The 16,423-nt window shown below is 40.9% G+C and overlaps 1 protein-coding gene across 1 annotated transcript; it reads right to left on the bottom strand.

The window, feature by feature from the left end:
• Positions 1-2,985: 2,985 nt before the first annotated feature.
• On the bottom strand, positions 2,986-3,906 carry LOC306648536 (vomeronasal type-1 receptor 4-like; the record flags this gene model as incomplete). The annotated part of the gene is made up of 1 exon (XM_079118721.1): positions 2,986-3,906. One exon carries the CDS (start codon positions 3,904-3,906, stop codon positions 2,986-2,988), a length of 921 nt encoding a protein of 306 aa, XP_078974847.1.
• Between the last annotated feature and the right edge of the window lie 12,517 nt (positions 3,907-16,423).

Genomic DNA, 16,423 nt, shown 5'->3' with positions numbered 1-16,423 from the left:
TTACACTGATAACACTGTTGGCCTGGGCGCGAGTTGACATTGCCTCTAAGACCCTGTGCAAGCCATGCAGCCATCACCTGACCTTGAATAAAAGCATCCTTAATATCCCTACAAGCCTTTCAATAGGCTCCAAGGTCTTTGTTTTTCCAAGGTCTTATTGCTTCTTTACACCATTTATTTGCTTGTTCATATGCAAACTGTTTGACTAAAGACATAGCCTGGTCTACATCTCCAAATATACGTCCTGCTGTTTGAATCAATCTGTCTACAAAATCGGCATAAGGTTCATTGTTGTCTTGAATAACCTTAGATAACTGTCCTTGAAGATCACCAGCACCTGAAAGCATTTTCCAAGCTTTAGTGGCAGCAGCACCAATTTGTTGTTACACACTGGCATGGAAATTAATCTGATTACCTTGCCCTTCATATGGTCCTTGGCCTGTCAGCATGTCTAGATTCCATTGAGGATTGCCCACAACTGGATTACATCAGGCAGTATCAGAACATAACTCCTGGTTGGCCACCTTCTACATAAGATATTGTCCCCCAGGTAAACATGCTTTTGCTAAATTATCCCAATCAGTCAGAGTAAGATTTTGACTTGCAACATTCTCTAATAAAGAAATTGTATATGCAGCTTGTACTCCATAGGACATAACTTCCCCTTTTAACTGTTTCACTAATTTTATATCTAATATTTGATGATTTCTCTGATTGTTTTTATCTTCAAATACCGGGAATAATGGGAACACTGATCGAGATTATACATCAGCCCACTGTCTGAGGGCCACCCCTGTGCAGCAAGTACATGTGCCCCTACAATTCGGAAAAGAGTGGTGACCTGGATTATATACCAGAGGGTGCGGCATGGTAGGGGCTAAATGCTACTGAGAGAACTTCTTTTCTAGCTCTGTCTCAGATAGTTCCTGTTCTTCAGAGTCTCACCCCTGTTCTGCATCTGAACATCTACTTTCTCTTTCAGAAGCTGGACTTGATTGTTCTTCTTTTACAGTTTCTAATATCTCTTCCCCTTCTCTTAGCTGTTTTTGAAATTTTAGTTTTTTGGAAGTCAGACAGAAACAAACTAATGTCCATATAGGCAAAGTCCCAAGAGGGAGAGGCGTTTTTTTCATTTTGTTTACGGAGGTCCTTTCCCAAACACTCCCATGAGGGACAGTAGGGAGCCCTTCATCTAAGAACCAAGGACAGGCTTCTTCTATAGTTTTAAGGAACATCTGCCCAGTTTTAGACTTTAACGGAGTTCCATTTTCTCTTAACAATGCCTTAAGAGAGCCTTCCATGTGAATCCATAAAATTTCCAATCCCATGGCTATAATATGGCCTCTCTGATCACCACAACAACAACAAACAGAAACCAAATAAGAAAAAGTAACAAAAATATTAACACAACTAACACCTTACACACATTCATTTACTACAGGACATCCTTTGCTGTCTCTTGGGACAGCTTTCTGTTAAGATCCCTCACTAGGGGAGCCTTCCATTATTATCTTAGGGCCACTGTTTCCTCGAATAGGGAAACCTGCTAGTTGACTGCTAGTTGACTGTGCTAGTGAAAAATTTTCTCCTTTATTCCATACCTGAGTGCTCACCATTCCCCATACGGGCCACCATATATCGCCATCCAGTGGGACATAAAGACATGTACACCTCAGATTGTCATGAAGGAGCTTCTTTTTATTTCAGATAACACTCTCTCTATATATAAGCAGTCTCATGCATAAAGAATTTTGATCAGATAGAAGAAAATATTAGATATTTTTAAATGAATTTGTAATAGTAGAAACTAGATATTCTTCATTCTGCCATTGGCTTCAAGGAGAAACTGACAATGAAGACAATTTGGAAGTCATGCTGCCTATAAAGGAGGGTGCAGTGCTGACCCTTCACCACTTAATGATAATTTCCTGTTCTCCAGACATTCAAGACCAATATTCTCCCATGATACATGTTCACATGTAAAACTGTTGAGCTATTGTCAGGAAAGGAGAAGAGAAGAGAACATGTCTAATAAGCTAACTCATAATTTCAGTGTATATTTTGGGGATGGAACCTGGAAATCTGAACAAAATGTTATTCAAACATCTGAAAACTGCATAATTCCTTACTCCTCAGCCGTATTTTGTGCTCATCACCCTAAAGTTGGGTGTGGTCACACAATGAGTCATCCCAGGGCTGAATTGGGTGACAGTAGTTGAGTTCTGGAATGTGAGCTGAGGAGCAATCCTGTTGCATGCACAGCAGATGTGCAGATGGTGAAGTCCTGGCAGGAACACCAGAGTTCCAAGGCTCAGGAATGGGACATATTGGTATTACACTTCTGCTGATGCTGCCTGAGAACAGGAGGGAGCCCTTGAAAAGGGGGGGCATGAGTGAAGAACAGCACATAGGAAGAGCAGTGCCTTGTGAGCCTCCGGAGGACATTTCTTAAATGACAGGTCAAAACCCTCGTCCTGTATGCTGGAGAGCCTTGAATTTTCTAATTCACTTCTGAGGATGCCAACAGCCAGTTTGGGAGGAGATGCCATCATAACTGAAGTTCCCATTAATTATCCAGACACATCAAAATAAAAAAAAAAATAGTGAGTGAAAAGAAGAGAGAAAAGAAATGCTTACATTAGGCACAGAGAAAGAATTAATGCCTAGTAAGCAGATGCTTCACATGGATGGCTCAGACTTACTTCAGGTAGGAGTTCAGACATTTGGAGAAAGGCACCTTGATACAAATCCCCGCATGCACCATGACAGTCCTCAGCATGAAGGAAGCTCATCAAGGACTACCTGCCAGATGACCCAGGCCACCCAGCAGGTAGCAGCAGGCTGGCTGAAATATGAGTGCATGTGGAAAAACACCATCCCCATGTGATATAAATTTATATATGTGTGCTTCAGATTTTATGACTTCAAATGAATAAGCAGGTAAGGATTCTGCAAAAACTTACAGGTCACATGTCTGTCATAAGATCAGGGAGTTTTTCTATTATGTATCCAGACAAAAGAGGACCTGGATAAACTGGAGTCTCGACTTATAAGCAGGAAGGGGCTGACAACTGGGAAACACCCAGAGACTATTGCAGCCATGTTCACCAGGAACCTGTTGGGATTATGAACAACAGACAAACAAACCTGAAGGATGCAGGAAAGTGTGTAAATAAAGACAAAGGTGCTTACCAATAGAAGGATGGTTTTGGTGGCTCTGGACTCAGGGGAAGACCTAGGAAAACTGGTCTTATGAATGGGCTGCATTCTCTGCTTGTGTCTGTAGAGTATGAGCACCACAGAACTGTTGGCCCACAGCATGAGGCCCACACACACAGCATCAGGGAATGTTAGCAAAGTTGCATGCAGTGACTCTGTTGCTGTGTTATGACAAACACTAAAACAGTATCCAAAATCTTTTAGATTTGTCATTGTTGTGTTGTTCCTTTTTCCAGTTATATACATAAGTATAATGATATTTATAAGCAGGTTCAAGACCCAGCTCAGGTACATGGAGGATCCAATATACCTTGGAGCTTTGACTTTAAGCTCTGCCCACCAGGATTCAATGGGGCTGATGGTGATGGCCTGGAAGACACTCAGAAAGCATGTGGTTACAATGGACACACCTCTGCCCACCCTGTGCAGGTAGAATAGCAGTTTGCATTCAAAATCACCAAGATAAAATTTCAAATTGAAAGCTGCCACAGACTGGGGAACTCCTTTACACAGGAGGCTTAACATGTTGGCTACAATCAAGTGCTTCAGAATCAAGTCAGTGTGTCGTACCCTGCACCTAGTGAAGTCAAGGACCAGGAAATGGAGGAGAAGAGAGGAATTGCCCAGAGCTCCAACCACAGTCTGTGATAGGAAGAAGATTCCTAGAACAACATCTCTGGATGCCATTCTGACAGTTCCCTGCTGTCCCAGCCAGATGGTCCTGCAGAGGGAGAGGAATCCTGGGCTGCATGTTTCATGTTAAACAAAAATTAGCATCCCAATCTCCAGTGTTACTACTGCAAACACTGCATTTTTTTCTATAAAAACACATTTATTGAGGTTTGTCTGAATCTGTAAAAGCAGGAAATATGTCAAACCTGCTATGAATGCAGCACATGGCCACTTCTTCGCTTTTCACAACATGGACAAAGTGCTGAGGTGACATTGCACAATGACCAGGAAAATCATTCAGCTGAGGCAAATATCTGTCTAAATCCATGCTCTGATTAGGGTATGACAGGGGACTTGAGACTGGCTCTGTGGCAGGACTCAGTTCTGTGAACCACCAGGCCTCCTTACAGTAATGAATGGGGTTCTTCAAACAATCCAGATATGTGTTTAGTTTGGTTTTTCTAAATTCCTATTATCTACTCAATGATGGTACCTCAACCTTTCATCTTAATGTATTTCCATTTGCTTGGAAAGAATTATTCTATGGCCAATGTTAATTATGTGGGAATATCTAGACATTTTATTAATGCAGAAGCTCTGAGGGAACTATAATGAAGCAGGCACAGCCCTGCAGTGAGTTATGTGCAGGGAGACAGTACTCCATCCACACCAGGACAGCCACCACAGGAGCCACTTGGTTGTGTTAGGAACACAAGTGCAAGAGCACCTGTCACAGGAATTGTTCTCCATGCCATGTCCTAAGGTTTGTGACATAAAGCATCACAACTGGAGTAATAGCAGCAAAATTGCCAATTTCAGAGAACACAATCTGAAATATGTTAATCAATACCTGAGTTCAGTAAACCTGTTAGCAAAGAATCAGTGAGGTTAAGTGATATTACAACAGGAGTCACATGCACACACTGGAGAATGTACAGCATGAAATCTTGAGTATTCAAACTATTGAGATAAGTTATTTGCAACAATTCAAATACATACAGTCAACTGACCTTATTGGTTAGAGTAGCATTATGCTAATAGAAAAATTGAGCTGAACGTGAAGAGGTTTACCATAAGCCCTAACACACTCATACCCAACTCCACAATGAAATTCCTAAACAAAGTTGTGTATTAGAAACAGTAAGGAGGATGTTTTAAACACCTGAAAACATGATACATATTCAAGTGCTCTTGGAAAACCACAATCATTACATTAAATTTTCCTTATAACTTTTTGACTTTAAAAGGAAATAGCCTTGAAGAATCACAAACAACAAATGGTTTGAGGATTGGTACAATGATTGTCTCCAGGAGCTGCACCATGCCCAGAGGGAGAAAATATTCTACTCAAGAATCAGCATTAAGATCATTTTCTCCACAGAATTAGAATATTCTTCAAAGTTCTTCAAGAAGATTGCAGATATTGCAGGTTCAGTTCTAGAAATCTGGAATACTTAGCATAGAACTCCTGTAATAGACACTGAGCACCTGAATGATTTGAAGTCAACACCCTCCTACACCTTGAAAATTGGTGTATTCTTGTTCACCAGTCTCTTTCAGCAAGGATAACTTTATAATCTACTAGGAGCCATCAAAGAAAGTTGCAGCATCTGGGATTCCATTGCTCTTAATTGTATAAGCCCAGCAATTTTAACTGCTTTCTGTGGGCTTCATCTTCACCCAGTTTCAATAGAGTTTTGTTTTTTTCATGTGATCACTTACCCAGGCTCAAACATAGGTCTTCCCTCACAGATGCTGCTCTCAGACTGACATAGGTACTCACCAGGCTCTTTCTCTTTGCCAGGATGGGGATCTCAGTGCAGAGGCCTCTGTGAACAGCACAAGTACTGCAGAGAATCATCCAGCTCCTGAGATGTGGGTCTGTGACTCTGTGACCTCACCTCCCCTGGGACCTGCAATTATCACTGTGCCTATAGCAGCAATTGATGTACACTTCGGGAGCTGAGGACAGTTCTGAAAACTTTCTCCCTTGTTGACACTTTTGACAACAATTATAAGTTTCACAATGGCATCCCTTATGTGGATTCTTGAGTGGTGGGAGGTGTCCCAGGTTATCCATAATCCCTGTAGACATGCAGCCACATGAAAGAGAAGAATAAATACTGTGGTCTGACATGTGAAGGACTGGAAGTCCCATTGAGTATTTTGTATCCAAATCTAGTTGCTTCCTATTCCTCATTCACCCAATTGGATCCCTCATTTCACCTCCTAGTACAGAAATGAAATGAGACCGAACACCTGGGAAGGAATTTAAAATTGCCACTAGTAAAAGAAGAACTTCACACTAACTATGCACTCTGAACTTCATTCAGTTTTTCTGAACAAATTCAAGTCCATTTATCTGTACTAATTTGCAATGCCAATTCACATCTACAATTTTCAGGAAAACATAATTTACCAATATTGTTCCCATTTGAAATAGAAAGGATTTATAAGAGAAATAGCATCCTGTAATGGGACACTCACAAATGACAGTAGCAGCATCAGATAGTTTGAGAGGCTAGATCTACCACTTCTGTTACCACTAGATGCACCCCTGCTATGAACACAAATTCCTAAAAATCAGTTGGTTACCACAAAAGAGGAGCCCTTTCCAAAATATCCAATTCCACCAACCCATAAAAAGCACTATTTACAATGGAGAGTGATGAACATTTCTGTGAGCTATCCCATTCAGGTCAAGACCTGTCCTAGGATAGAGTAGAATTTGGGGCAATGACTCTGCATAGGTTTGAGGAGAAGGCATGAGAAAGAGGACACAGAAAAAGGGCATGGGGACAGGACAGTGCAGCAGTTGCTCGGAATCTGAGGAAGAGAAGGTGGAGGAGAAGGAAATGGTGGTGAAATGCAGATGGAATCAGTGCATCGCTGGGCTTGAGGTCACAGGGAGCAAAGTGTTAAAGAATATTAAGGACACAGGGTCTTTTTGGTTCTAGAGACATGGGGTGATGTTTTCATTGGATGGTGGGTCTCCTGGAGGCATGGCATGAGAAAAAGAGATGATGGACAGTGTTCAGTAAAACTCAGTGATTTAAGACTTGAGTTGTTAATAAGCAGTGTTGAGGGGAAGATGTAAGTATGAGTTGGGTCTGATGTCTGGGATTTAAGTAGACACTATCAATGGAGGCAGAGTCTGGGAAGAGATAGAGTGTCTTGGAGAAAGACATATTAAATTTGGGTTTAAATTGGGAGCTGAGTATACCTGAACTGGGTTCAGGATTAAGGAACTGTATTCTTATTTCTGCTCCAGTAACCAAAGTTCAATTTTCATCAAGCCTCATTGTTCAATGTTGATATTTAGAGTATTATTTATTCTGCCACCCACCCTCCGTGGTCAGTCATTCCTTCACTACCTCCTTTCTAGAATGGGGAAGGATCAGAGGAATCTGCATGGTTCTGACATGCCATTATCCTCCCATTCCTCTATTTCTATCTTGTAACACTAACCACACCCAGGATATTTCTCCCCAACCAGACAACATGAATATGTTGGGATATTACAACGTTCATCTTGGCAATTTGGAGACCCTGGCAAGAGGAAGGCCAATTCCCCACCTTGATCAGCTGATCAATCATTTCTTACTCTGCTCTCACACACCTGCCTAGTGATCACTTGACCAAATTTCCTCAGAGCCAGGTCCAGAAAATGGAGAGTCCCTGAATACCAGGGTCCATGGAGTTTTTCAAATCAGTCAATGTACAGAGAACCTGCACACCCTGACAACCCCATCCTGATTACCCATTCAGGCCATTCCCACCTTGCTCTTACCAGGTCTCTAGGAACAACTCCTATGTGGTCCTGCTGACACCTCTTCTCCACTGCAGCTGCAAGCAGAGAGGATTCTGCAGTTCTTCCAGAGGTCAGTGGGTTGTGTCTTTCCATCATCTCTGAATCAAATAAAACACAGCCCCCTCCTCTCCTATTCCTTAATCCCTGGTGAACATTAGGTCTCCAGCACTTTTTCTGCCCTGCCCATCTGTTACTTCAGCCCATGGTCTTCCTCCACCTTTATACTCTCTACCTGTGATCACTGCCCTCCTTTCTTACCCCAAATTCCAAGTCTCTTTCACTCAATTTCTTTGCCCACCCTGCCCTACTGTGCCCTGGAACACTCTAATGAACTTAGGACACACATCACCTTTTACGCCATGTGCACCTCACCCACTTCCAACTCTCCCTATTCCACTCTCTACAACACCTGACCCACCCTCTGCACCTCAGGCAACCCCATGATTTTCATCTTCCTGCACTCCCTTTCGTTTCCACTCTATCACACCACTCTCCTTGACAGCAAAGAAATAAAGCTTCTTTTCTTCTCTTCTTCAAAATATTGTTCCCTTATTGAATTGGCATTGGTGATACAGACTGAGGACAGAACTAAGCTATTGGTATCAAGCTTCTTGAAAGTGATCCTAATTGAAAATTAGTGAATGTAGGTCTATAACTGAGTGCTTAGATTATATGGGAGTCCATACTGTGGTCTTACATCTGATTATGGAATAGTATTTGCCTATGTGTTGTCAACCCTATGGCTGTATTCCATGGCATGTAAATAGAGTGTACACAGAAGCATTAGCTTAACCCAGTCCTGTTGACAGGTCCAGGAGAGACATGAGCAATCTAGATGATATGGAAATTTTCAAATGCATGTAATGGTTGCATGTGATGGAGTCACCAATACTTTAATCCTATTTTTGCCACTCTCTGGCTCTTGCATATGCTTGGCATACTCACATGATCCTAGTGCTGAGTGCCTGCATCCTGTCAGTGCTGTACAAAATGCAGATTTTCAGGCAAACATGCTCACTTTGCTGTAAGAGACTTCAGCAGAAACCAGAAAGTGGACTGAGTTGGAAAGTTAGCCTTACCCAAGTGAGGTAAGGCCTTTTCCTTTAATTACTAGGCAGTGGACATTAGGTCCTTGAACTCCCATTCCTGAGAGGAGTGGCTGTGTTTTCCTGAGGCTTGGCCACAAAACACTCTAATGATGTGAACTGTTTGGGGTTTGAGGTCCTGCAATAAATGCCCAATCTCAGGAGCAGCTGAGGCTAACCTGAGTCATGTAGACAACATGCAGCAGGCTTCAAGAGAAGCTCTGGCACCAAGGCTTAGGTGAGCCGACCTAGTTGTCAGATCCAGGAGTGTTGTCCCATACTGTGGAGAAGGAGTGCATCTCTGACCCCACAGGGAGAATGACAGGTAGCCTTTCCTGGACTCTGCCTATCAGCTTCTTCCCTGTGCAGATTGCAACCTGTATACCTTCTCTTTGGTGAAAAATCACCCAGGAGCCTAACAGATTTCTGTGGTTTTCAAGAGTATTTCTAGGAACTTAATGGGACAAAGGGTAATTGGTGAACCAAGAGACTGAAAGACACTCATTGTTGCTTTTTGTGTTGAGTGTCCCTCAAAAAATTAATTTTGTCAAAATTCTCACAGAAGGATGGATAGCACATGTAGGTCAAATTTGTAGGGCAAAAGAATTGGATTGATTTTTCACCATGAAATTGTTAATTTCTTCCTTAGTTACTAGTCATTGCATACTCCCTTAATTTTCTGTTCAAAAGTATGTGGAATATTTCTGAATAACATTCAATGCTGTTGGATTGAGATGGCAGCATTTGCCAATACGATACTTAAGAAATAGGACAGAATTTGCTGACTGATCATCTAATGCTACAGAATGTGCTGGCTGATCCTCTAATGCTGGTGACTTTACTTGTGAGTGACTGCTATAACCATCTCTTTGCTAGGGTTACTGTTCTGATTTGAATCCCTACCACTGGGTAGGAAGTAATATTCATGAAGTAATTTTGCAGACAATACTTTCCTATCATCCTTTCCACACTAATTCACATTCAATTACACAAGTGAGTGCAGGGTTTCTACTGTAAATTCTGACATTGTTTCCTTCCTTTTGCACATACCTCATGAGACGTCCTTCTCTTGCACTTTCCTCTCATTGCATTTCTCTCAAAGCTGTGTTAGAATCAAGAAGCAGGAGTAGCTGGATATTAAGAACAGTAAGATTTTAATAGAGGATCTCTCTAAGTCCCTCACAGGTCACACCTCAATATTCTCTGCACCCTCCATGAGACCTTGTCAGAATTCAGGGATCAAGGAGTAGCGACAGCCTTTCCCAAACTCCTCAACACTATTTTAAAATCACTTACAAGAAACTCATTATGGTCTCAATAATTCACACCTAGGAAGAAAGGTTCAGCTTTTTTGAAGTGTCCAGGCTGCCCAGACCTGCACTGTCATTGCCTACAGGAGAAATGGCAATTGCAGCCCTGAGGGGAAGTGAGGTCACAGGAGCACAGACCTCCTGTGAGGTCTCAGGGTGCAGCTGCCTGGCTCCCTCCATGGCTGTCAGGACCTCACACTGAGCCCAGCACCTTGACACCAAAGCACAGTGTTTTCTTTTTAGTCCTCAATTCCAGCAGAGTCAGTATGGAAAGGAAGTTCAAGGATATACTCATGTCTGCAAGGGAATTCTGGGGTAGGAACAGATTCAGTGGAAAGGTAGGCAAAGGAGGGGTATGATTCCTTCACTATGAGCTCAATAAACAGAGTCATGTCCCTGACCTGATGCCAATTCCTCATGGCTCCTGAAGTTATTTAAGGAAATGATCATTGGACTGGGGATATAGCTTAGTTGGTAGAGTGCCTGCTTCCCAAGCACATGGCCCTGGGCTCAATCCCCAGCACTGAAAAAAAAAAAAGAAAGAAAATGATCACTGAAGATGTTTGTAGTTAAAAAATGCCATCTATATTGAATTCTCATTTGGAAGGGATTTAAGTACTATAGTTAGCAACTAATTTTCTCTTAACAATATTTCAGAAAATCATAGAAAAAGATTTGAATTGCTGTGATGACTGTGTGTAATGACTACATGCCTATAATAAAGATGAGGTTGGAACTGCAAGGATCACCTCATCCTCTGGAGAAACCCAGGAATGTTCTGGAGTAAAAGGCATTGTTTTCCAGGTCTACATTACAACCCACCTGGTGTACACAGGAAACGTGGCCTCTGTGTGTACTGTGATGACTGTTGAGATTACTCTCCCTGAAAATACAAGAGAAGGGAATATTATAATAATGAGAACTGGACAATGGTTGTCAAGAACTCACACGGAGCCCACCGTCTTCCTCCCAAGAAGCATGGTGAGTATTTTCTATTTCTGTCACAGGCAGAGTGTGGAAAGTGGGAATTTTGATGAAATGCTCTTTTCTTGAATAGCATGTGGGGTAGAAAGAGATCCAGTGCCAATGACACAAGGGGTAGAAATAATTCTTTTGTATTAGCTGTGTTAATATCAGGAGTCCTGTCCTTGACCTGATGCCAATCCAGGATGACTCCAAGGAGAATATAACAAAGCCTCACTGAGGGTGACTATTGTTAATAATCCCAGTGTTCACACTGAAATCTGGTGTGGAGGTGATGAATGGCTGGTAGTTAAATACCTGCTGTCCACAATACCTTATATGAATATAAACCATCAGTGTTATTGGAGCTGTTTTATAATGCCTTCATTTCTGCATTGAAGATGAGGATAAAACCACGAGAATCATGTCATCCTGAGCAGAAACCCAGACCAACATCTATTTCTGCTCCACTCAGTGCAGACAGAATTTCTAGATTCATTTCCATTGAATTATGTGTGATTCCTGGTGTGATGGTGTGATGCCTGTGGCAAGATTTTGATCCTGATGAATTGGGAAGACACCAGATTAAGGAAGTAACTTTATGAGTACTGGACAATGGTTGTGAAGACCAAAGGTAACTTGTATTGTTTCCTTTGGCCTGTTAACTTTCTCACCTTAATCACAAGCCCATGACATGTGTTCCTTTGTGTTTCAATTCATACAATGCACAGCAATCAATAGCGTCCATATTCTATTTAAATATTTCTTGTATTGTCTTTCAAACTTTCTTTCATTACCGATGGATCCGTAGGTGTCTTTACACTTAAATTTTGGCCTGAGATAATTGACAACTAAAGTACTATCCTACACCATTTTATCACATGCTGATATTTCATCTTTCATGGTTTATGGACAAAGTAATATCATTCAATTATTTATACATTCCACAGTATTTATGTTCCTGGAATGGCAATCAATTATCATTTCTATTACCAATGTAAATATTGAGTGAGTCTTGCATTGGTTAAATCCAGATGATTGATTGTCAGTGGTGCTCTTTATTTTGTATCTATAAAGACTCAGATATAATTCATATTGACCTACCAATTAAGCTTTTATGTCAAATATAAAAAGTCTTATTAGATTGCAATATTCCTCATTTGTGTCATTCATTGGATAGTGACTTTCCTGTAGGTTTTGTTGAAACACATTGCCTAATTTTATTCTCTTTCATTCTGTAAATGTTGTTCCCATCAACTTCCTTCACACACACTCTGCACATAGGTATGGTAATTGATGAGAGTAACTTCTTACTTTACCTATATCTAATTTGTTGTTTCAAACATATTTTAAGGTATTTCTGCTGTCTAATATACAATTTGTTACCTAGCAATGCAGAAATATTCCTTTCTTGTAAAAGTTCCATGCATTTTCTTTCAAATTTACCCAGAAATCCATTCAGAACTTAATTATCCTGTGGGGTTGGTGGTACCTGATGTTATCTCACCTTCGATATGACCAGACCTTCAGTTTAATCTGAAAATGTTGAGTCATTCTTCTGTTCACTGCTCTCATTTTCATTGCTTCTCCCAGGCAATCATGACCTGACCTTTAATGGTGACATCTCTAAGAAAATAGCCTGCAAATTCTCCCCATCAACAGGTGCATCTGGATGGCATTGCCAATTCCACAGGTGCTCACAATAAAATATTTCCTCCTGGGTAATTTGGAGATGGTGATTGCTCTGTTGCCCAGGAAGGTCTCAAACACCGAGCTCAAGTGTTCCTTCTGCCTCAGCCTCCTGAGAAGCTGCTGACTACAAGAGCACACCAGTGCCTGGGTGCAAAATTTAATAAGTCATTTTGCTCAGAGGAATGACTTGCCAAATCCAAACAGAAAACTGTGCTAAATGACAGAATGGCCTCCAGTGTTGTGGCAATACTGCTGATGTTCTTATCACAGATCACAGTTGGAATTCTGAAAAATTAATTTCTTTACTACACTCTAGTCATATCCTGAAATGAGTGAAAGAGTGCCCACTGAAGTCCACTGATTTGATCCTCAAATACTCTACATCATTCTCTCAAATGGATTTTCCCAGGTAATGACAGCATTTGGGATGAAAGATTTCTCGAATGACCTTGGCTGCAACTTATTTCATGTGTTCAGTGAGTTGGATGAAACTTATTTCATGAGCTCATCAAGTAGGTAGGAGTGTTTCCACTGGCATCATCGGCCTCTTGAGTATCTTCCAAACCATCACAGTCAGCCCCAATAACTCCTGTTGGAGGGATCATAATGTGAAAACTTCTAAGTACACTTGCTTCTCCATTTGCCTCTTCTGGATACTTTACATGATGGTAAATTCCAGTTTTCCTGTCTATGTGCTTGGTCAATGGATAAATTGTAACAGAGAAAACAGATTAAGGGTACTGTTTATCTGTGGATTGTAATAAAATCATAGAATCATTATTTGTATTTCCTGAAGTTGTCTTTTCCATGCTCATAATCTGCTCCAGTTTTTCCATGCTTCTCCCTCTGTACAGGCACAAGCAGCAGGTTTGGCATAGTCACAGAGTTAAGATTTCCCCATGCCCTGAGTCCAGAGCCACCCACAGAAACCTTGTCCTTGTGTGTATATTTGTGACTTTCCACACCCTGTCATCCTTTTAAATTCTTATATTGCCCTTTCTTCTACTGTCAGTTGGTGGTTGTGGAGGAACAATACCGTAATTTGCATGTATTTTCTCACTGTAATTACCTTTTATCTCAGAATACATGACTCCTCCATATCTAGGCTCTCCTTCAATGGGATAGAGAAGAAAATTCTCCTTGTCTCAAGTACATAAACACTAAATTTTTGATGCTATCTAATTTTTTAGCCACTCATCACCCACAAAACAGAGAAACATGGAAGACTCACATGTCTTTATTTCAAATCATAGTGTGTATTGGGCTGGCTGAAAGTGCACATCTTTCAGGTGAGCAGCCCTGGTTGTCTTCATCCTCATTCAGAGCATCCTGTTGATGGTAACCAGAATTTGTGTTGCTAAAGCATATTAAGTGAATCAGTTTCTAGTCCTTCCAAGTTTGTTAAATCACAATTGTTGAAAAACTGGTAGATCCAGTAAACTCTGACAGAAGCAAATACAGTGTAAAATGACTGGTGGATATTGTTGGGGGAAAATTCTTCATGTATTTATCACCTATGTATTCATTTATGGAAAGCTTCTTTTGTTAGTCTGATGTTTGTTGAAGCAAGAACCCTGGAAGATTGGGCTACCAGCCTCAATACCTGTAATAGGATTATTTTCTAAAACTGGAAATAAAGGCAACACCCTCCCTAGATAAAATTTTGAGGCAGCTTTGTTAGTAGTTCTGTTTAAAAGATTTGTTTCCCTCTATGAAGGGATCCTCAGGATTGAAAAAACCCCTTCCCTGTGCAGTGTCCATTCAGCCCACCCCACACCACCCAGACTGCAGTTGGGAGGAGAAAGGGAAGCTGGTGGAAAACAACACTCCTGCTACCTGTTATTTGATAAGATAGGAAGTCCCTGGTTTCTTAAGTAGGAATCACACCTCTCTGCAGCATAATCTCACACTTACATACTTTGGGAAATTAACTACCACTATGATACAAAACAAGTAGAGAGATCGTTGGCTATTCCGTTAAAATCTTGTTTTGTTACCCATTTAATCACAATAATCTAATGTAGTTAGACTAGGTTGTACACAGGAAAACCAAATGATCTTTGTTACAGTAGACTGTATTCAGGAAAATATAAGTTGTTGATGACAGTAGGGATATGGGAAATATCACAGCAGGAACAACCAGTGAAACATTGCCCTAAGAAAGCAGGTGACAGGAGAATCCTAAAGGATACATATTTCTAGAAGGTCTTGGAGGTAAATATCTTTATTATGCAGGAATATAAATTTCCTTTCCCTTGATTGCACTGTTAACTCTATTTTCATCACACATATTATATGTCCTAAGAATGTCACATGGGACAATGTTTTTCTGTGAATGTGGATTCTATGGGGAATGTTTGAGAGATCCACAATTTCTTATCTAGGTTTATGTAAGACCATCTAATGTTATGGAAATACCGAAGTGAGCATAGAAGAGACCCAGTAGATTAAACAATGTAGGTGTAAACATAAATTTCAGAAAATAATGTCAGTCATTCAAGACCATAAAAATGATACATTAGCAACAAGATACTGAAGAGGAGAAACTAGTTCCAGAAAGTAACTTGGACATATAAAGAGTAAATAGATATTTCCCAAAAATATACCGTTTGTATTATTAGAAACTTGGAAAAAGAGTGTTTAGAGATGAGTAAATAGGTTCACCTGGTCCTGCAGGTTGGAATCTGCTGCACTGGACAGTGGAGGCTGTCATGCAATAGTCCTTCCTTATGCAAGAGATGAGTCAGAGGTCTCTCATGGATTCCTGTTCAGTGCATACTACTGACTACATACACTTTGTTTTTATATATGTACATGTACATATAATAAAGATCAAGTTATCATTTAGCAGTAAAAAAATAATAACAGTAACTTGCAATGAAGTAGAACAGTTCCAAAAGTATATTCTGTTGAAACTGAGGTAAAAGTGATCTGGTCTCTGGGATTCTCCATTTAAAGTGAGGGTGACTGCAGGTCACTGACACTGTGATGGGGCACTGCATACCTTATTCTGTCTTGACCTGTTCAGCTAGAGGAAATGGAGTTTCACTTCTAGAGTAGCCCATTAGGTCCCCACCAGCAGGCACAAGAGAGACTGCTGTCACTTTTACTTAATTCATTTCCATTGCTTCACTCCAAGGCTCCCCTGAAGACAATGACTGTGCAGCTACAGCAAAGTGAAAGTCAGGTAGCAGAGACTGGAGGGATAAGAAAAGGCCCTATTAAACCCATAAAACAACACCCAGAAGAATTTTCACTCTTTACTCTCACAACTTTCCCACACTTTTTCTTCATATTTTGACCTGACTCAAAACCTGATATCTGTGTGAACACTCCAACTCATGGGGCATTTGTCAAAGACCACCAGCATCAATTGTTTAGCAGTGGTACATTAGGAAATGACAGTGTATAACAGCATGACACATGACAGAAGAGGGTCCAAGGAAAGAGGGACCCAGGTAGAAGATGGTGGTGTAGGACCTGAAGTAGAGGGCATGAAAAGAAGAAAAGAGCATGCAGCGGCATAAGAGATCAACAAGTGTGCATGTTGATCAGGGGACAAGCCAATGCCAGGTTCAAGGGAGATCATGTACAAGAAGGTGAAGGGTATAAGTATAGTGGGTTCTAGAAGGAAAAGAACTTCAGAAAGTCCCAGGAGCAAAAGATATTAG

This window comes from Sciurus vulgaris (genome assembly GCF_902686455.1).
Source record: "Sciurus vulgaris genome assembly, chromosome: 17".
NCBI lineage: Eukaryota > Metazoa > Chordata > Mammalia > Rodentia > Sciuridae > Sciurus > Sciurus vulgaris.
The sequence above is the reverse complement of the archived record's forward strand: the minus strand, read 5'-3'. Positions and strand labels throughout refer to the sequence as shown.